The sequence below is a fragment of the Rattus norvegicus genome, chromosome 16, assembly GCF_036323735.1.
Source record: "Rattus norvegicus strain BN/NHsdMcwi chromosome 16, GRCr8, whole genome shotgun sequence".
Lineage (NCBI taxonomy): Eukaryota > Metazoa > Chordata > Mammalia > Rodentia > Muridae > Rattus > Rattus norvegicus.
This window is the reverse complement of record NC_086034.1, coordinates 76,846,760-76,868,428: the sequence shown is the minus strand read 5'-3', so window position 1 is coordinate 76,868,428 and position 21,669 is coordinate 76,846,760. Positions and strand designations below refer to the sequence as shown.

Below are 21,669 nucleotides of genomic sequence, written 5' to 3'. Positions count from 1 at the left end.
GTTCATAGCAGCCTTATTTATAATAGCCAGAAGCTGGAAAGAATCCAGATGCCCTTCAACAGAGGAATGAATACAGAAATTGTGGTACATTTACACAATGGAATATTACTCAGCTATCAAAAACAATGACTTTATGAAGTTCATAGGCAAATGGTTGGAACTGGAAAATATCATTCTGAGTGAGGTAACCCAATCCCAGAAAAACACACATGGTATGCACTCATTGATAAGTGGATATTAGCCCAAATGATCAAATTACCCTAGATGCACAGAACACATGAAACTCAAGAAGGATGACCAAAATGTGAATGCTTCACTCCTTCTTTAAAGGAGGAACAAGAATACCCTTGGGAAGGAATAGGGAGGCAAAGTGTAGAACAGAGGCAGAAGGAACACCCATTCAGAGCCTGCCCCTCATGTGGCCTATACATATACAGCCACCGAACTAGATAAGATGGATGAAGCAAAGAAGTGCAAGCTGACAGGAACCGGATGTAGATCTCTCCTGAAAGACACAGCCAGATTACAGCAAATACATAGGTGAATGCCAGCACTGAACTGAGAACGGGACCCCCGTTGAAGAAATCAAAGAAAGGACTGAAAGAGTTTGAAGGGGCTCGAGACCCCATATGAACAACAATGCCAACCAACCAGAACTTCCAGGGACTAAGCCACTACCCAAAGACTATACATGGACTGACCCTGGACTCTGACCTCACAGGTAGCAATGAATAGACTAGTAAGAGCACCAGTGGAAGGGGAAACCTTTGGTCCTGCCAAGACTGAACCCCCAGTGAACATGACTGTTGTGGGGAGGATGGTAATGGGGTAGGATGGGGAGGGGAACACCCATATAGAAGGAGAAGGGGAGGGATTGGGGGATGTTGGCCCGGAAACCGGGAAAGGGAATAACAATCAAAATGTAAGTAAGAAATACCCAAGTTAATAAAGATGGAGAAAAAAAAAAAAAGAAGTCCCTGTCTTGTAGAACAGTGTAGCCAATTGCAGTGGTTTTTCAGATAATTGGGAATAGCCTTACCCCTACCCCAAGACCCAGCTACACTATTTCTGGGCATATACCCAGAAGATGCTCCACTATAACACAAGGACACTTGTTCCACTATGGCCAGAGCAGCTTTACTGATAATAACCAAAAAATGGAAACAACCTAGATGTCCCTCAACAGACGAATGGATAAAGTAAATGTGGTTAAACTACACAACAGAATACTACTCAGCAATTTAAAAGAAAAAAGCAAATCATGAAATTTGGAAGTAAATGCATAGAACTAGAACAGATCATCCTGAGTGAGGTATCCCTGACCCAAAAGGACCTGCATGATGTGCACTCACTGAGAAGTGGACATTAGTCATAAAGTAAAGGAAAACCAGGCTCCACTCCACAAACACAAAGAAGCCAAATTACAAAGAAGGCCCAAGGAAGGATGGATGGATGGATCTTTCTCAGAACAGAAATTAAATAGAATTGGAGGATGATAGAGGGGGGCAACTGCATGGGAAAGGGTGGAGAGGGGCATATGGATGGTAATCAGATGTGGGGGTAAGGGAGAAGGCTGAGAGTGAGAATGAAAATAAGTAGGACAAATTCCTGGCACTGGCCAGAGATCTGAGGCAGGGAAGGCTACCGGGAGTCTATGAAGATGACGCTAGTTGAGACACCTAACAGCTGGGACTATGGAAACATCAGTGGTCACCTCCTGTAGACAAGTACGACTTCCAGCAAAGGAATGGGAACATCATCCACTCATCCACAAAAAACTTCAACTCAACATTTCTCCTACCTACAAAGTGCACAGGGATAAACAGGGAACAGAGATTGAGGAAATGGCCAGCCAATGCTGGCCCAATTTGAGACCCAGAGTGAAAGAGCCAACCTCTGACACTATGCTTGCGGACAGGAGCCTATCATAACTGTCTCTTAAATGGCTTCATCCAGCAGCTGATAGAAACAGATTCTGAGATCCACAGCCAAATATTAGATGAAATTCTTGTAGAAGAATTTGGGCTAGAATTGATGGAGCCAAGAGGGTCAAGAATACACAAGAAAACCTACAGAGTCAACTAACTTGGGCACATGGGGGTTCACAGAAACTGAACCATCAACCAAAGAATATGGAGATACTGGACCTAGTTCCCTACACATTTGTATAAGATATGCAAGCTTGGTCTTCATGTGGGTCTCCTAACAATTGGAATAGGGGCTGACTCTGTTGCCTGCCTTTAGATCCCTTTCTCCTAGCTGACTGCCTTTTCTGGTCTCAGTGAAAAAAGATGTGCTTAGTCCTGCTGGAACTGGATGTCCCAGGGCAAGGTGTTACCCAAGGGGGATTTCCCTTTCTCTGAGGAGGAAGGGAGGGGATTTGGAGAGGTAGAATCTGTAAGGGTGTGGCTGGAATGAGAGGAGAGAGGGGGCTGTGATCAGGATGTAAAGTGAATTCATTGATTGATTGATTGATTGATTGATTGATTGATTTAGAAAGAGGGGCAACAGCTACTACTGAGAAAAAACTCTCATTCCTCAATCAGCTTAGCTTCTGTTCAGACAGGGGTTGCAGCTGACCTATCCTAGTAGACTGCCAGGCTTCTCTCTCTTATAGTCGTTCTGATTCATTTTGGCCAGAAAGATATTACCATGTGCTACATTGACAGAGAACATTCAGACTCTCTACCCTGAAAGGTCCAGGAATCCAGGCATGAAGCAATAAAATAGAGCTCCCAGCATGAAAGAAAAATCCCTGCAGAGCATAGCATAACACACATCATCAACACTGGAAATGCCTCAGGACACACAGCAGGAGGGCGAGTTCATGAGCTTCACCCACAGCTGCAGTCAACCCTCAGCATTCTTGAGACTCTCAGTCCTGCTGGAGTTACTGACCCTCTCAGGAGTCTGAGTGCTCATTCTGCCTGCCATGAGGACTCTCTGCTCTCTGCTGCTGATAGGCTGCCTCCTTTTCTCCTATGACACTCCAGGTAAGCCTGAGGGGCTGCAGCCCCTGCTCAGGACTGGGGACATAGAGGCAGAAACCTGATCCTGTAGAAGCAGAAATCCTGGCATGGATTCTGGTGGATGTATTTATTTACTTACCTACTCACTTTACATCCCATTCACTGGCAATCTCCAGTGCCCCTCCCACAATCCTTCCCCCATCCCCTTCTCCTCTAAGCTTTTGTTGCCCCTCTAGGTAACCCCCCCATCCCAGTACTGCAAGTCCTTGTAAGGCTAGGCACTTCCTCTCCCACTGACGCCAGACAAGGAAGCCCAACTTCAAGAACATATCCCACATACAAGCAACAGCTTCTGGAGTACACTCAACTTCAGTTGTTGGAGGCCCACATGGATACCAAGCTGCATATCTATGACATATGTGCAAGGAAGCCTAAGTATAGCCCGTATATGTTCTTTGGTTGGTAGTCCAGTCAGACTCTGAGAGCTGGAAGGGTCCAAGTTACTTGATTCTGTTGGTCTGCCTGTGGACATTCTATCCCCTTCAGGGCCTTCAATCCTTCTCAAGGGTCACCAAGCTCCATCCACAGTTAGACTGTGGGTGTCTACATGTGTCTGAGTCAGTTGTTGGGTGGAGCCCCTCACAGGACAGCCATGGTAGACTCCTATCTGCAAGCAGAACAGAATATCCCAAATTGTGTCAGGGATTGGTGCTTTTCCATGGTATGGGTCTCAAGTTGGGCTTGTTATTGGCTCCCCCAGCTGCACTCCATCCACACTCCATGCATTTCTTACAGACAGGATAAACTTGGGGTTGGTTTTCTCATGTTTACTGCCTGGCCATGGGAGGCAGCCTTCCCTGGCTCCATATCCCCAATGCTGTCAGTCTCAGCTAAGGACACGCCCCCTCCGATTCTTTAGTGCCTCCTCTATCTCAGGTCTCTGTCTCTTTCTGCAGATAATCCCCAGCCCCATGAATTGCAGATTTTCATACATGTATGGACCATCGTGACCCATGCCCCTCTCACACCTGACCCCAAACCCCTCTCCTACCCATACCCTTCTCTTCATCTGCCTTCCACAACCATTCTATTCTCCCTTTCAAGTGAGACTCAAGCATCCTTGTTTGTACGTTCCTCCCAGTCCAGGGTCTGAGGAGTGTAGCATAGGCACCCTTTATTTTATGGCTAATATCCATTTATAGTTGAATACATACTACACATTTCCTTTTGGAACTAGGTTACCTCACTCAGGATGATGTAGATGTACTATATTTTCTTAATCCATTATTCAGTTGAGGAACATCTAGGTTGTTTCCAGTTTCTGGTGATTAGGAATAAACCTGCTATGAAAATAGTTAAGCAAGTGTCTTTGTGAGAAAGAGGAACATCTTTTGGGTATATGCCCAGGAGTGGTATAACTTCTTCTTGAGATAGAACTATTCTCAGTTTTCTAAGAAACTGCCATATTGATTTCCGAAGTGGATTTATAAGTTTGCACTCCCACCAGTCATGGAAGATGCTTCCCTGTGTTCACATCTTCACACAGGTGCTGTCACTTGAGTTTTTGATTATGACCATAATAAGAGAGAATCTCAGGGTTGTTTTGATTTGCATTTCCCTAATGATTAAAGACTTTGAACATTTCTGGACATGCTTTCAGCCACTTGAGATTCCTCTGTTGAGAATTCTCTCTTTAGCTCTATGCCCTATTTTTTAATTGGGTTATTTGAGTTGGTGGTGCCTAACCTCTTGTTTTTGTTATATTTTTGGATATCAGCCCTCTTTCAGATGGAGAGTTGGTGAAGATCCTTTCCCAATGTGTAGGCTGCCATTTTGTCTATTGACAGTGTCCTTTGCCCTACAGAAGCTTTTCAGTTTCATGACATTGCCTTTGCCCATTGTTGACCTTAGAACCCGAGCCATTGGTATTCTTTTAAGGAAATTGTCTCCTGTACCAATGTGTTCAAACCTATTTCCCATTTTCTCTTCTATGGGATTTAGTGTTGAGGTCCTTGATCCACTTGAACTTGAGTTTTGTGCAGGGTAATAAATATGGCTAGATTTTCATTCTTCTCCTTGTAGACATCCAGTTACACAAGCACCATTTGCTGAAGATCCTTTCTTTTTTCTATTGAATGGTTTTAGCTTCATAATCAAAATTCACGTGTCCATAGGTTTGTCGGCTTATTTCTGGGACTTTGATTCAATTCCATTGATCAACATACATGTTTCTGTACTAATACTATGCAGTTTTTCTCACTATTGCTCTGTAGTGCAGCTTGATATAAGAGATGGTAACAACTCCCAAAATTCTTTTATTGCGCAGAATTGTTATGACTCTCGTTGGTTTATTATTTTTGCATATGAAGTTGAGAACTGCCCTTTCAAGGTCTATTAAAAGATTGTACTGGAGTTTTGAGAGATTGCTGAATCTGAAGATTGCTTTTGTTAAGACGGCCATTTTCACTGTGTAAATACTACTGATTCATGAGCACAGGAGGTCATTTCATATTCTGATGTATTCTTCAGTGTCTTTCTTCAGGAACTTGGCATTCTTGTCATACAGATCTTTCACTTGCTTGATTAGAGTTATACCAAGATATTTTATATTATTCGTGGCTATTGTAAAGTGTGATGTGAGACTTCTATTACTTTTAGAACTTTGTCACATGACTGAGGAGTACACCAAGTGTTTTCCTAGTCCACCAAATTTCAGTAGAAATCACAGGTAAAAATACTCTGGACAGTGAAAGCAACCCTTCCCATAAAACACATGTGGAAAATAATTCCACAAATGCAAATAGTAAATCATGACATTGTTCAATAATTCTGATAATGTAAAAATGAACCATAGTAAATAAAATGCTAAGTTCACTAGTCCTGCATTTGTGTCCCTAATAAAGAAGATAACTTCAAGTAATGAGATTTATTTTTGCTTTTCAAACTAGTTTGTATTAAATATACAATACAGTGGTTCACATGACATTTTCATGCATGGATATCATGGACTTTGATCACCTTCACTCCTTTATTACTCCATCCTTATTTGTCCTTTCCCATACAATATTCCAAATGCCCTTTCTTCTTCACGCACTCATTTATGTCTCTAGGTTCCATGAAGGAGAGAACATGCATAATACATGACTCCATGTCTTGCTTATTCTTCTACTATGATGCTCAACACTTTCATCATTTCTCTTACAAATACTCTCTCTCTCTCTCTCTCTCTCTCTCTCTCTCTCTCTCTCTCTCTCTCTCTCTCGGCAGAAAAGAACTCCACATGTGCACTCATCTGTTTAATACACTCATCTATTTAAGGACATGTATATCTGTTCTGTGCCATGGCTACCATGAATACCGACCGAAGAAGCATGGATCTGTCAGTGCCTCTGTGCTGTGCTAGCTTACATGCCAGAGGTCCTCACTCGGAGCTAGTGCTGTGGATCACATATTTTTTCTAGGGTTAGTTTTGTGAGGACCGTCCATACGGATTGCCATGTGGCTGCACTGCTTCTAGTCATTCAGGGCTTTTATCATAAATGTATGTTACATTTGATCAAAGCCATTTCCTACATCTCCTGACATGGTCATGTAGTTGTCCTCCGGGTTATATTTACTTGTCGCCTCTCTTGCACCTTACAATGAAACCAACTTTATACTCATGTATGAACTCTTTAATGTGTTGTTTATTTAGGAAATTGCAATCTATGTCCACCATAGAATAGCTGTGTATATATTTCTTCACTTGTTTTGCCCTGTGATGGTTTGAATGAGATGTCCCCCACCCACATACTCCTGGACATGTTAGTACTTGGTCCCTAGTTGGCAACCAGTTGAGAAGGTGTCTGAGGTGTGGCCTTGCTGAAGGAAGTGTGTCACTAGAGGCAAGCTTTGAAGCTTTGAAGCCTTCCCTTATCCCAAGGTCAGATTCCCTGCTTCCTCATTGTGGTTTGAGATGTGAGCCCTTGGTTGTTTCTGCCACCATGTTTGACTGTAGCCACATTTTACTGCCCTGATGGTGATGGACTCTCCTCCATCTTGAAGTGGAAGCCTTCCTTCTATAAGTTGCCTTGGTTTTGGTGTTTTGTCACAGCAATAAAGTAATTAACACATACTTTTATTCAGTTTTATAGCTGGATGAAAATTACTTTGAAAAATTAATCTGGAACCATTCTTTTCCTTACTATTTTATGAAATAGTTTGAGAACTAGTTCTTTTTGGTTTTTGTTTTGTTTTGTTTGTTTTTGAGGGTTTTTTTTTTTTGATATTTCAAATGTTATTCCCCTTCCCAGTTACCTGTCCATAAGTCTCCTATTCCCTCCCCCTCCCCTTCTTCTGTAAGGTTGTTCCTCTCCCCATCCACCCCTCCTTACTGCCTCCCCCAATGTTCCCTTACACTGGGGGTCCAACCTTGGCAGGACCAAGGGCTTCTCCTTCCACTGGTGCCTAACAAGGCCATCCTCTGCTACATATACAGCTGGAGCCGGGACTCAGTCCATGTATAGTCTTCAGGTAATGGTTTAGTCCCTGGAAGCTCTGATTGGTTGGCATTGTTGTTCTTATGGGGTTACAAGCCCCTTCAGCTCTTTCAATCCTTTCTCTAACTCCTCCAACAGAGGTCCCGTTCTCAGTTCAGTGGTTTGCTGCTAGCATTCGCCTTTGCATTTGGCATGCTCTGGCTGTGTCTTTCAGGAGAGATCTATATTCGGTTCCTGTCAGCATGCACGTCTTAACTTCTTCAATCTTATCTAGTTTATGACATTCCAGTATGGAGTTCCTCTTTCTACTACTGGTTCATTATCACGGGTTAGTGTATTATGAATCTTCTCAGACTATTTATAGCCTTTCAATTCAGTTTGATGAGTCAAATGTGATTAGGAATTTATCCTTTCTTCTAAATGTGATAATTCATGGCAATATAATTTTTCAAGTATTCTATAACAATCTTCTTGTGATTTGTTTTCTAACATCCCCTCTTTTAACCCTAATTTTAATTTTATTAGATTCCCATTGCTTTAATTATTCCCTTTCTTTTAATAATTTTGATTAAGAATTTGTCTTTAATCTTTTATTTATGTTTATCTTTTTAAAGATCCAATTCTTTGTTTCATTGATCATTCTCATTGTTCCCTTGGTTTAAATTTCATTAGTATCACATTACTGATATTTGCTACCATGCCTATATTAGGGATTTTTTTGCATACAGAAAATCAAAAAGGACAAAACATAAATAATACATAATACATATAGTGTGTGTGTGTGTGTGTGTGTGTGTGTGTGTGTGTGTGTGTGTGTGTGTGTGTGTAAAGGGCTCTGTAAATACCCATGGATTCTAAACACTTCTATCTATTCTAATTACCTTCTTAGTTAAAGACAATCATTTAATATCATTCTATCATGAAACTGGAGGTACACTAAGAATTTTTGTATGATTCTTCTTAGCATTGAGAACCTTCCATGACAGGAAATGAACTCTAGAAATGGACTATTGCAGGGTTGGTTCAATTATGAACCTACCTGGTAACATTTTATCTACACTATTACAAGTTACAACAGTCATGGACAATTATGTTTAAGAAATAGGTTGCCATAAAGATAGGATGTGAACTATAGACCAGACAATGAGGAGGACTCTGTATGTACTGGGTGACATTGATCCTAGATGCTTCTCCCAACAGTGTATAAGGTATAAGAAGCAGATTTTCTTCATATACCATTCCATCTCCATGGCAACACAACTACTGTGATGAAACAGAGGTTCTATACATGCCCAGTCTGATAGAGTCTACAAGAAAAACATAGCTATTGAGCGATAGAAGTATTCCTACTGAAATTTCAATTTCTTTAAATGTGAATGGGTGCATCAAGTTAATGGCTACCATATTGGACTCAGCAACTTTACAGAGAACAAACTTGAACAGACAAAGCCTCTTCTCCTGGCTGGTGATAAATACAGAAAATGCTTTGTATATATTTTCTGCCAATCAAGTCAGATTAGTGTTTGATATGAATACCTCATTTAATGTCAATTAACTGTAAATGCCTGTGCCCAAACATTATCACACTCTAGGGCACTAAAGGATTGGAACTTCCCTCTGAGCAGGAATTTTACCTGGGTAAAATTATGACTTGATGGTTACCAGGTGTATCATAGAGTAATTTTGTCCTATCCTGGATACTGTTGAAGACTAATCTAGGATTCATTGTATGTTATTCTCTGATATCTCACAGAAGGCAGACAAGGCAACCATATCAGTATAACACTAATGATTATAGGTGTTGGTGGAAATTGTGGTGAGAAGTCTGGAAAGTTGGACCAGAGTCAGAAGAACCAATTTGACTAAGAAGGGGAAATGGGGCACTTCAGAATAAGTTCACGGTGCAGTAATGCCTGTAGCATTAAGAAATAGAGTATATGGCATCTTAGGGACAAGAAGATGGAATAGTGGGTGTGTTGGGAAGGAGCTTAAGTCTAAACATCAAACATAAAAGCCACACTCATAATTCTGCTGTTCATCCTTGCCAAGTGTGTGATTTCATTACCTGTTCCAAGGTTCAATTTCATGAAAATTCTTGGAGGAGAAAACTATCCCCTGAACTTAGACACATTAACTATGTATCTTGCACCTCCAAGACATTCTCGAATATTTGGCATTATACCTGTGACTCTAAAGGGTATCTGCTCTCTCCTTGCAGTTGTTGGCTTTCTAAGAAGATCTGTCTCGGGATTTCAGGAGTGCCACAGTAAGGGAGGGTACTGTTACCGTTACTATTGTCCTCGCCCTCACAGAAGACTGGGTAGCTGTTACCCATATGCGGCAAACTGCTGCAGGAGGAGAAGATGACTGGAAGGAAGCACATGGAAGTCAAGTGACAGATGTGTAACTGATGTTTTAATAAAGGAAACATTTAAGCAGATAAGCTTATCTGCTTCAGATCCTATTGAAACCAGTGTTTTGGTTTAAAAAGACTTGAGAAAATGCAAGCCTCATGTCCTGGCTGGGAACAGGAGAGGGGGAATCTAGAAACCCTGCCTAGTCCTGAGTAATAATTTGAGCAATGTCAATCTTTTTTTTTTATTTATTGCCGAACCACGTGTGAGCAGTGCAGAAGAACCGCACAAGACTGTACAGGAAACACAGGTCTCAGGCCTTTTAGGGCCTAACAAAGGGTAACTCTTCCATGGTCTCAAAGTTAAGTAAGGCTCCATTCATTGCAGATCCTAGGCTTACACTGCTTAGGGCACTGAATGGCCATTATATTAGCACCTGATTTATAATAGTAAATGGTCCCACCGAAGCTTTTTCCCTATGGAAAATGTCTCAGTTTTCAGATCAGCATTATTTTAGTCAACAACAACAACAACAACAAACATACACACACACACACACTTTATTTTTGCTTTGTTTTGCTCTTCATTCAATATATTTTGACTATATATTTCCCTTCCCTCAATTCCAACTAGATCCCCCTCGCTACAGCTTACACTCTATTCTTTCTCATAAAAAAAAAAAAAAGAAAAAGAAAAACAGGGTCTTCATCTGTGCCTGTAGCTAAGGCTATCCCACAGCCCTCCATATACAAATACTGCCCAGAGAAAGCTGGTCTCCCCAGAGACCAGTTGTCACTCCTAAGCCCATAGGTGAAACCACCACTTTTGCACCAATAACTGTCCCAAGAGGGACCCACCAAGAGCACACAAGCATATGGACTGTAGAACAGGGGAGGCAGGATCCTACTCCATGTGCACCTCAGAGCTAAGGCTGTCCTGTAGCCCACCATAACCAAAACCCACACTGAGAGAGCTGGTCTCCCAGGAGTGCTCTCGCTCATGTTTTAGTACCTACCAACAAATGACTACAACTTACAGACCTCATTTCATCTTCTCTCCTGGATTCAGAAATACTCATTCATTTCCTCGCTGTGAATGCCTTAGAGTTCAACATATCCACACAATCTCTATGCTCTTTCTTGTACTGTTTGAGTAGCTTTAGTTGGCATAACTCACCTCTACCCTGTGGTTCCTCCTCCTCTGTGGTCACCAGTCCAGAAAAATCCACTTCCACTGTTTTCTCAACCTCAGTTGTAGATTTTCTTCAACGTCAATGTTTGCCCTCATCTCTTCCATGGTCCTGTTGCTTCTCACCTCTAGTACATTCTAAAATCTGTTGTTAGAATCAGCACAGACAGGCTATTGTCATCCTAGAGCACCTGATACAACTCCCTCGTGATTAGCACTTCAAGGTTTTGTGCTCCGTTGGGCTCAGTGGCATTGTACCCATTCCCACATGGAGAACACCTGCTTCTGTGGTGTGACCTCCCTTGCAGATCTAATTGACCTCTTCCCATTCAATGGGCTAACCATGCTTCTATGTCCCTATACCTTTGTACCAACTGTACCCTATGCATGGAAATTTCTGCCCCGTCTCCCAACTTAACAAATTTCTGATCATCCAACATACCTTTCTCACCTTTCCCAAGGAGCCACTTCTTAATACTCCACAACTACTGTCTAAGATACACCCACATTAAAGAAAAGATACCAGTTCACTTTTTCTGTCCATTCAGATATTTATTTCCATGTGTATCTTACCCACGTTGCTTTTTCACATTTTCTTGGTATCCATGACAAAGAGAAGTAATTAAAATTATGTCTTAAATGAATGAACACATTGATTGAATGCTTTCCTATGAAGAGTTATTATTGCTACATCTTCCAGCATGAATGATGTGACACTGGAGATGTGTCTGAAGGTAGCAAGCCTTTTGTAAGGTAGTGTGTAGACAGCCTTAGTTGTTTAGTTTTGTCATAATAAAATGCTTAGGTTGCTGGACATGGAGAGAGATGTCTTTCTCTCTTTAGGGTCCTCTCTAGTACACTCACACCTAGAACATCGCCGGAGTCCAGGAGACCTTACAGGTGTGCAGGTCACTTCAACTTCAGTGATCAGCCCCGTCAGAAGGGATGTAAGCAGCAGGCTTCTTTCTTTTTTGAACAGTAGCCCACTTGTGTTTCCATAAAATTACAGTATTTTTGACAGAATCCCTCATTTTTCTTGCAGTTGACAATTTGGTAATTTGGTCCAGGCTCTGTAAAAAGGAATGTGCAAATTAATATCATTAACTTATGCCAAGAATTAGTCACAGGTTATTTCTAAAGTAAGGCTATGATGCAGGGGATAACAGTATGAAATAGCTTGTAGTGTTCATAATTTCAAATTCCAATTCATGAACACAAGTCCAGATAGCACTCTGCTCCTTCAAAGTCTACAAGTTCCTATATTAATGAAATGATGTTGTAATATTGCCTCACAGCACATTGTCAGAAAGAACATATGCCCCCGATTGTGCCTGGCTATATTTGTGGTATGACAACTGCATTTCCTTTTTCTCTTCCCTTAGTGAACTAAGTCCTTTGACAGAGGAGGTGAATTCCCAGGAGGCAGAGATTATGATACATAGGGTAAGGAAGCAGTTAGAGGCGGTGGGACTGTACCTAATGAATATCATCAGGTATGTGCCAGCATTCAATTGTCTGCCATGTCCGCTGACCCCTGTCTCTGACTCAGAAATGACTTTGAGATTAAGGGCGTTTTGGAAACTACCAACTCCTCCAGGCTCTGTGGCTTTGGAACTGACTCTGGGGTAGGCCGTTGGAACAGACAGGACGCCTGGATGTGACCAGAAGAGTTCAGAAGAATGTTTGGGCTCATGGTACTTCACCACTCCCTTGTATCTGTCCCCACAGGAGGTGGCAAACAGCTCAGCCTGTCCTCTGCCTGCTTCCCAAGAAAACTGCTAGAACTTCATCTGACTTCCAGAACTTATCAAGTATTCCACAAATTCCAATTGAGAAAACGACCTCCAAGGCTGAGGGAAAAAGGAACTGGATAGGAGGAGAATCGTCTCCTCTGGTCACTGCTTCATCAAGTAGGACGTCACCATAGTGAACTGAGACAACTCACCTCTTGGCCCCTCAAGGTTCCTATGACTTTGAGTCCCTTAAGGATCCACTTTCAGCAGAGGCTGCAGGATCTCCTGACACTCCTGACATCTAGGGAGACTGAACCATCTACACTGTGTCTCCACAGACAGTGACGCTCACCTCATCCCATCCACGCTGTCACCTCCCGTCATGTGGGCTCCATATTTCCCAAGTGGATGAACTTACTTTGATCTTGGATGCTTGACTTACCATGGTAAGGGGGGGTGCGTGGAGGGAAGCGTTTCACTCTGTGATGCAACAACCCAGACCCATTTCCTCCTTGGGCAGGAAATTCGTCCTGGGGGGAACTGGGGGGTTCGGTGACTAAGTGGTTAATGGACGAGGCACTGGACGACCCTGCTGAAATGAAGGATATTTAGAAACTCTCTATTCAGCAACTCAAGAGGATGGGGTGGGTTTCCACAGTGAGTGGGGGCTGACAAGAGACTGGAATGAGCTGCAAGGGATCCACGCAAACTCTTTATGTATGTATTCATCCACATGCATGTACGTGTGCGGATATGGAAGTGGAAAGAGTGCGTGTGAGGAAACACGCCAGGACCAATGGGCACCTCAACAACGAACCCAGCCTCCATCATGGACATCATAGAGACATTGCCAGGATCCCTAAATCTAAGCCTCAGTGACCTCTGTATAGCATAGAAGAATGAGGAGGAATCCTTCCTCTTGGAAAACTAATGCCACCATCTGAGAACCCATCTCACTGACTTCCCCCCAAAAGGCCCACTAGGGAAGTGCACCCTATACCGCAGGGCACACTGACGTCTATGGCTGCCCTAGACTTCCATACCTAAAGTGACAACTGCTGAAAGAGCCTGGGTCCAGGAACGAAGCCATGTTTCTGCTTTACCTGGAAGGAGCAGGGCTGCAAGGAGGAGGTTGACAAAGGAAGGAAGGAGTCTCTGTTTCATGGCTGTGGAGGGGACTGCAGGCACTGAAGAGCCCCGGGTGGGTGGGCAGCTGCTGCAGGCTCTCTTATAGCTGAGCTGGGAGTGTGGGCTGGGAGCCTCCAGACAGAGTGCACAGCCACAAAGGTCACTAGAAGATGCCTTCCTTCCCCCACTGTTCCCAGAACAAGCTTGAGTTATGTGGGTTTGGTTTTTTTTCAGGAAGTCAACAACATGCCTGAAGACGTTGGGTGGCCTTGATGAACAAGAGAATCCGTGAAGGTAAATCAAGATGAAAGGCATGGAGAGGCAAAAGTAAATGCACAGCAGCAGCTTCCATGGTTACTTTTCAGTAGCTTGCACGGAAGGCTGCAATGCTGATTCTGTGCTGGCTGCAGAACATGTTTGTCTCAGTGGAACACTGTCGTACATGAGAGCATGCGACACACCAGCTAGGCAGGGCTCCAGGGAGTCAGGCAGATTTAAAATATTCATCACTGCGCCTTCTTCTCCAGTCTCTGTGTTTACTCACCCCTCCCTCCCTCCCTCTCTCCCTCCCTCCCTCTCTCCCTCCCTCTCTCCCTCCCTCCCTCTCTCCCTCCCTTTCTCCTTCATCTCCTTTGACTCTCTTTCTTTTCATTTTAAGTAATCTGAGTTATCTTCATTTTTCCTTTCCTTCCTCTGACACCTCTAGGTGATGCCATTAACACCAATTCAATTCTGCAGGAAAACGTCCTAGCGTTGAGGCCAGGTTTTCCCTTGTGGTGGTAACCACACACAAGCCCTTTTCCTTTTTCCTCCATCTTCTCCCCAGGTGGGTGTTTTGTCTCACTGACTTCTGTCAAGCATGCACATCCCTGAGAGTATAGTTCAGACCAAACCAAGACACATAGGCCTTGGTTCAAGAGCTATTTAATCATGAAATACCTTATGTATTTTCTTCAGGGAATAATTCATCATACCAGCACTCTCAGACTTGTATGTCTGAGGTTATTACATATACAGCAACCAGCAATAAAAGAAAAATAAGCAAGAGAAGAGCAATACAACATTGGAGTAGACACTTGTACACCATCCTATGAAAACTGCCTGAGGTAACCTCAGCCTCCAAAACATTCACTTGGAGGGTGTGACCAAGAGAATCCCAGCAGAGCATCTCCTGGGTGAGACTGCCACAGTGGTCCCCATGGTTCTAAAGTCTCCTTCTGTTCTGCTTTAGGACTTGCTCTGGGAGTGGTAGGGTGACCCAGAAAGATTTAGGTTCCATATAAACTTCACAATCTATTGGAAAATGAGTCAACTACCCTGGTTCAAGCTTCAGTGGATACTGGAGCAGAGTCCAGTTTAATTTATGGTGACACAAAACTTGTTTAAAGAGCAGTCACTTACAATTATGGACTAGGGAGCAGGTAATACAAAGCAAATGTAAATTGAAAAGTGGTCAGTGTTCAAAATGGCCGAATGCAGCAACGATGCTTCCCAAAGATTATTGATGGCACTCATAGAGGGAAAAAAGACTTAAACTAGATTTACATGAAGGACTTCCAAGGAACATCAGCAGATCCCAGGAAGAGTTGCTATGGTAACACTGTGCGAATGTGTCTCATTTGCACATACATTTTGTTTGAACATAGAAAACATCTTAAGCTATTTGTGTAATTGAAAATACTCATTTCAGTGTGGAGAAAACCATGAGTGGGTTGAGAACAGAGCAGCAACCATGGGGATTGGGGGAAGCAAAAAGAGCATGCAGGAGACTGGCCCTGGGAACAGGGGCACACACAGCAGTGTTACACAGTAAACGGGGCCTTAGACGTTTGGATGTACTCAACACTACAGTGCTGCTTTGTACATGACATCTCATCCCCTGAATCCATTAGATGGTGGGAAGTAAAAACATGAGACTTTAGGGCTAAAGCAGATATTACATGTTGCATATCCATGTGTTGATTATAATGTGTGACTATGCACATGAGAAGATCTTCAATATTGTTGTCTCTTTATTACCTCCTGGGTGGCATCTCAATTAATCTTGGAAATGGAAATGTGGGCAGGGAAAAATCTAGAGTAGCCAGTTTGGTCTCAGCAGCTTTTGTGAATCAAGTTCGACCTTTAAGAGGTGCCCAGAGGAGACTCAGGGATGAGTGGGGTGAGCCTTGTCAGCTGCGTTTCCCTGTTTTGAGATTTAAATTTTCAATTTGCTAACAGAACCATGGACGCTGTGGGGAGGACATAGGACGGTGTCCATTAGGGCTGTGAGGAGCATGTAGAACACCCCCGAAAGAAAGAATTTCACACGGGGGAAGACAGAACAGACAGTAGAAGCCTCTTTGGAAAGGGAAGTCGACAGGGAATCCTTAGGATGGCAGTAAATGGGATGGTTCGCAGAACTAGACAAAAGTCGACGTGCTGTGCTTGTGGTCACACAGTGGAAATGGGGGTTTGAGATCTTCATTTTTCAAGCATGCAAGGAGTCACAGAATGTACCAGTTTTTCCAATATCAGTTTGATCTGAAATGATTTTAGCCTTCCTATGACCCTGCTCAAATAACACACAAAGGGACAGAATAAAACGTCTTATAAGAATTCTAAGGAATTAAAAACTCCTTTGAAGGACTAAAAACCTCACATCCTTGTAGATCTTAACAAGCCTATTGAAGCTGCCAATTCTAATGAAATTTTCACAGAATTTTAGACCTGGAAACTGAGTTCAATTTCTCTCCCACTGTTTCTTCTTTTCTTTTCTATTCTTTTCTTTTCTTTTCCCCCATTTATTGAAGATAGTTTTCTTCCTCGTGTAATGTATCCTGACTATCATTTCCCTCTTTCTACTCCTCCCAGTTTCTCCCCACCTCCCCTCCATCCAGTCCACTCAATTTCTGTCTCCCATTATAGTACAAGCAGGAGAAGCTGCCCTGAGCAGCCTGCTCTCCCAGGGCATGTCCACCCTCCGGTCGCCTCTCCTCCACCTCCATCAGACCCCTTAGTCATATAGACAGGAGCATGTTGTCCTCTGAGGGGCTCCACCCAGCAGCTGACTCAGACAGATGCAGACACCCACAGCCAAACAGTGGATGGAGCTTGGGGACTCTTATGGAAGAAGAGAAGAAAGGATTGTGGGCCCTGAAGGGGACAGGAACTCCACAGGAAGCCCAACAGTCAACTAAACTGGACTCTTGGGACTCCCAGAGTCTGAGCCACCAACCAAAACACATACATGAGCCAGACCTAGGTCTCCAGCACATATGCAGCAGATGTGCAGCTTGGCCTTCATGTGGGTCCTGAACAACTGGAACGGGGGCTATCCCAAAAGCTGTTGTCTGTCTGTTGGATATGTTCTTCTAGCTGGGCTGCAGGGGCAGAAAGTGAAGAGATCATAGCTTGGCCCCAAACACAAACAGAAGGAAGAAGCTAGAAGAAAGGCCAGGTTATGACCTCTCAAAGCCAGCTTCTACATGTACTTCCTCCAGCAACAATGCTCTTCCCAGAGCTCTTTAAACAACTCCAACTGGGAACCAAGTGTCCAAATGCCTGAGTGGATTCAAACCACTGACTCCAAGAGAGTCATTCCATTCGGTGTACTAGAGAGGATCCGGGCAGCTTTTCTACAGCAGGAATTGGCAATGCTTCCAGGTCCACACAGTAGCACAGGAGCCAGAGATTGCTAGCATCTGACTCTAACGTCAGGATCTCCTCAGTGGGTCCAACCAGGGCCTACCATTTTTGTTATCAACAAATTGTTTTTCCAATCAACACAAGGTGTTTCTCTGTATTTTGACATGAAGGAACAGAGAGGGTCAAACTTAGGGTAGAGAGAAAAACTGCTCAGAAGGAGGCAGATGGCAAAAAGCAACTCATTTCCACACATCAATTATACCTGGATCTACTCTTCAGTGCAGAACAGATAATGAGTCTCATCTCCCAAAGGCCTGAGAACAATGAACACCTAAACAAGGTCCTAGAGGTTGCCAATGATGGAGACGAATCAAGAGCAACACCTAGAAGGGTTTCTTGAGCCTGCAGACGACGTCCAGAACCCCTGACCCCCGCTTTGTTTGGTTCCTTTTGCTTTCTCCCTAAATCTAAGGTTCAGTACAGGAGGTAGGAAGGTGGACTATGGTCCACAATGTTCCATAAGTTATTCAGTGATGACAATGAGGTGTGCTGCTGTTGAAGTGGCTTGCGTAACCTCTCAGGATGTGTTTTCTTCAGGTGTTCCCCCAAATTCCATCACCTTCAGCTGTGTGTATTTGTAGCCCAGAGTCCCTTCTTATTTGGAGGAAGTAAGAGACATAGCTGAGAAGAGCAGAGACCAACAGTGCTGGGGTTGGTAGAGAAAAGAGAAGCAGGAGAAGGGTCTCCCCCAGCATGGTGGAGAGAAGGATTTATGGACAGTGTGTCTTCAGGTGGGAGCACACACCAAGACACAGGGTAAAGGAATATTTACAGGAGGACTTTAGAGTTATGACCTAAGAGTGTAGGTTAGGGAGTGTTACCCATAGGAAGCCCATACCACTTATACATTTCTTCGCCTAAAACAAGCAAAACTAGATGATTCCTAAGACATTAATGATCCCTAAGATGCTGACGATCCCTGAGATGCATTTGCAATCCAATATTCTGTGACTCAGGAAAGGAACTTTCCATTCTTCTTCCCCTCAACTGACATCTAATGGCTCCACACCATGTTACTGAGGAGGAGCTTGTAGAGGAGAGTGGGCAGGTAAATGGGGTTAACACCACCATTCTGTAGAAACCTCTGAATCAAAAATAAAGAAGTAAACAATGCATCGTGTCAAAGAACAGAGGTGTAGCATGTGAAAGACATGAATGCCAGGAGTTGTCAGTGCATTTTAGGAAAAGAGCACATGTGAGTTAAGAATAGCGATTGCTGACACTAAGTCTAGGGTTGGGGGTTCTCCCAGGTGACCATGGTGTGGGGACCAAGAGTGAGGAATCATTGAAACAATCTTTGCCTTTCCTGAGAACAGAGGCCCTGGGATTTGACTCCCACCCCTTTCCACAGGAAAAGCACAAAACACTTAGATGCCTGCATTTGCCCTTGGGCATCGTTCCTGATAATTTTAGCTTTAGAAAACTTAATGGAGTATTTCAGAGAAAGTATAAATGCCTGGCCTTGAACAAACTCTCCTCACCCCGGATCACAGAGCAGACAGCAGCACTTTGCTCATGCACCTTAGCTGGAGGGAGCGTGTGCACGTCCTCGGAGCAACTGTTTATAACCACTCCCCCTATGCAGTAACAGGGCAGATCACCAAATCACCTGGTTGGAGACTGCAAAGAGTAAGAACCAGACAGGAAATAGAACTGATCTCTAAGCTACCTTTAAGGTAGGATAGAGAATAAGAGGGAGAGAGAACAACACTGACCTTTGGCTTAAATCCATGCTACAAGTTCATACTTTTGAATAGGTTGGGGAGATGGGACCAGGTCAAGAAGGCCTTGGGATTGCAGAGGAGAGACCCCAGAGAAAGGTGGGCACACATCAGCAGGTGTGCTGCAGCCCTGCTTCCGAACTGTGCTTGGGTGCCAACTGGGAGCGGTCCACGTGTCAGCGAATTTCCTTCAGCAAATGTGTGTCAGGTGGAAGCTGCCTGGTGTGCTTTTCACAGTAGACACGTGGGAGTCGTTAGGAAGCACGACAATGAACAGTCTTGAAATCCTGTAGGTAATGGAATCTGCTTGGCTGTGGAAGGGAACGAGCCCTGGAAACACAGTACGCTGGGTCAGGCTTTAGCAGGCAGGGGTACTGTGTCTTATCCCCTGCCATTGTGGAAGGGACTGTTGGGTTAGAGGAAAGGTGTTGTTTTTAAGAATATGTTCAATAAAATGCCAGTGTTTTTAGAGTGTGTGTGTATGTGTGTGCAGGTGCACGCGCACATGTGCAAAGGCACACACAGGAACACACATGCAAAATATCCACACATGAACGTGACAGTCAGTGAAACAAAGAAAACAAAATCAATACTGTACAGGAGCAGAACAGATTGCTCGACTGTTCTGAGGTTTCTGTAGATTTCTTGCTATTTCTTTTTAGTTGTATTTCAGTTGATAAGGCACGGGATATTGTTCTGAGTTTTTGCGTTTGTGGCAACTTGTTTCATGTTCTAAACAGAATCTCTTTTGACAAAATTTGGGCTTTGACAAAGTTGGGCTGCTGACAGGAGTCTGCTCTGAAGTTGCCAGATGGGACAGTCTGTACGTGACTTGATCCACGGCACGATTTAACCTAGCGGTTTCTATTTTAATTTTCTTGCCTGGATGGTTCGTCTATTGGTGAAAGTTCAGCGTCGAAATCACCCACTGGTACTGTGTGGGACCTGTCTGTCCTTTAAACTCACAGTGCTCATCCTATGACAGTGGATGAATTAAAGGTGCATGCATTTATGTGCAGTCATTATACATCTTCAAGATTGTATCCATATAACTAGATTGCTACCATTATTAATGTATAGTGAGTTTCCTTAGGCCTTCTAATTTTGTGTCAAATCTTCTCTATAACATTTGTCCTTTAGATAGTAAACTTTCTCATATTTCTTTCTAATCCAATCAGTCTCTTTTAACCTGAGAGCCAACCCTGTTTACACACAGGGTTACATTTGATACGGTTTTACTTAGTTATCCATATTAGACATCTGCTGGGTTATTATCACCCTGTCTGATTGTTTCCTGTCTCAAATCTTAATCTGTTCTTTCATGAGAGGTGTTTTGTTTTTGTTTTTATTTTTTGGTGTTCTTTTTCTGAGTTCTTGTGATTGTTTTTCTCATTCCTGCCTGGGTACAGATTCCACGGAAGTGTCTCCTAAAGTGCCAGTGTGTTGCAGTCACGACTTTTCTGTTATGTAAATATAAGGAATCTTCAGCCTTGCCTGGATCCCTTGTGTCCTTTAATTCTTTGGCTAGTCTACTGGGGTAGAGGTTATCTGACTCTAGTCTTCCCCACTGTTCTACATAAGACTGCGTGTGGGCTGCAAGCTGAGCCAGTGTGGGCTGTTTGCTATGCCAGAACCATTCAGTGTGGGATGAGTGCTGTGCCAGTGTGGACTGAGGCAGAAGCTTCATATCTTCCCACATGGACCACTGCTGGCCCCAGAGAGCACCGCAGGCTGGGCTCACCTCAGAGGTCCTCAGTCTGTTTACCCAGAGTGAACCAATGCCCAAGCCTTGTGGTTTCATCTCCTCCACACCACATGTGGACTGGTTGGAGAAGGGGGCTGGTGCTCCCCTGTCTCTGCGTATCCTCTCTGTTTCTACATGCTTCTCGGCTGTTGTATCACCTGGGTTTCTCTCTAACACAAGCATTTAACAAAATACACACATGTGAGTGTAATGTATTGTCCCCTTCATCGCCTCCCGATCTTGCACACTTCTTCCCAAAAGGTCACCTTCCTGTTTTCATGTCCTACCCTTTGTGGACATGTGTGCAGGTAGCCGTAGCTGTGTATTTGTAATGTTATTGCTATGTCTTGAGAGAAGACGGCACTTCTCAAACCTGCCCATCCTCCATCTCTTACATCCTTTCCTTTTCTGTGACTTTTCCTGGGACTGACAGTGAGTGGTACTGAGGTTCCTGCTTACGGATAAGTCAATTACTCTCAGCAATTTGACCACTCATGAGGCTCTGAAGTAGGCACTAACCACTGTACACAAATGATTCTCTGACCACAGTTGAGAACAGCACTGATATACCACATAAGCATAAATAGTTAGATGCAGTTTGGTAGCACATCCATTTAGCATGGCCTAGGGAGAAAGTTCCTCCCTAGGTTTGACAACTTTCCCTAGT

General features: G+C 43.5%; 2 protein-coding genes across 2 annotated transcripts; one reads left to right on the top strand and one right to left on the bottom strand.

Annotated features, from left to right (window-relative positions):
• Positions 1–2,899: 2,899 nt before the first annotated feature.
• Defb11 (defensin beta 11) lies at positions 2,900–9,917 on the top strand. Its single transcript, NM_001037505.2, has 2 exons — positions 2,900–2,993; positions 9,666–9,917. The coding sequence occupies exons 1-2, from the start codon at positions 2,933–2,935 to the stop codon at positions 9,812–9,814; spliced, it is 210 nt and encodes a 69-aa protein (NP_001032594.1). The 5' UTR covers positions 2,900–2,932; the 3' UTR covers positions 9,815–9,917.
• A 1,972-nt stretch (positions 9,918–11,889) lies between these two features.
• Spag11bl1 (sperm associated antigen 11b like 1) lies at positions 11,890–13,900 on the bottom strand. Its single transcript, XM_039095006.2, has 3 exons — positions 13,826–13,900; positions 13,165–13,311; positions 11,890–12,059 (listed from the first exon to the last, which is right to left on the bottom strand). Exons 1-3 carry the CDS (start codon positions 13,884–13,886, stop codon positions 11,926–11,928), a joined length of 342 nt encoding a protein of 113 aa, XP_038950934.1. The 5' UTR covers positions 13,887–13,900; the 3' UTR covers positions 11,890–11,925.
• Positions 13,901–21,669: the final 7,769 nt, after the last annotated feature.

What these genes read in the sequence shown, in the direction of transcription:
- Defb11 (NM_001037505.2), top strand. Translation starts at nt 2,933, where the DNA reads ATGAGGACTCTCTGCTCTCTGCTGCTGATAGGCTGCCTCCTTTTCTCC. An exon ending in TTTCTCCTATGACACTCCAG is followed by an intron (nt 2,994 to 9,665) that starts GTAAGCCTGAGG and finishes CTCTCCTTGCAG; the next exon opens with TTGTTGGCTTTCTAAGAAGA.
- Spag11bl1 (XM_039095006.2), bottom strand. Translation starts at nt 13,886, where the DNA reads ATGAAACAGAGACTCCTTCCTTCCTTTGTCAACCTCCTCCTTGCAGCC. An exon ending in TGCAGCCCTGCTCCTTCCAG is followed by an intron (nt 13,312 to 13,825) that starts GTAAAGCAGAAA and finishes TCATTTCAGCAG; the next exon opens with GGTCGTCCAGTGCCTCGTCC. An exon ending in ACGCACCCCCCCTTACCATG is followed by an intron (nt 12,060 to 13,164) that starts GTAAGTCAAGCA and finishes TCCTTTTTACAG; the next exon opens with AGCCTGGACCAAATTACCAA.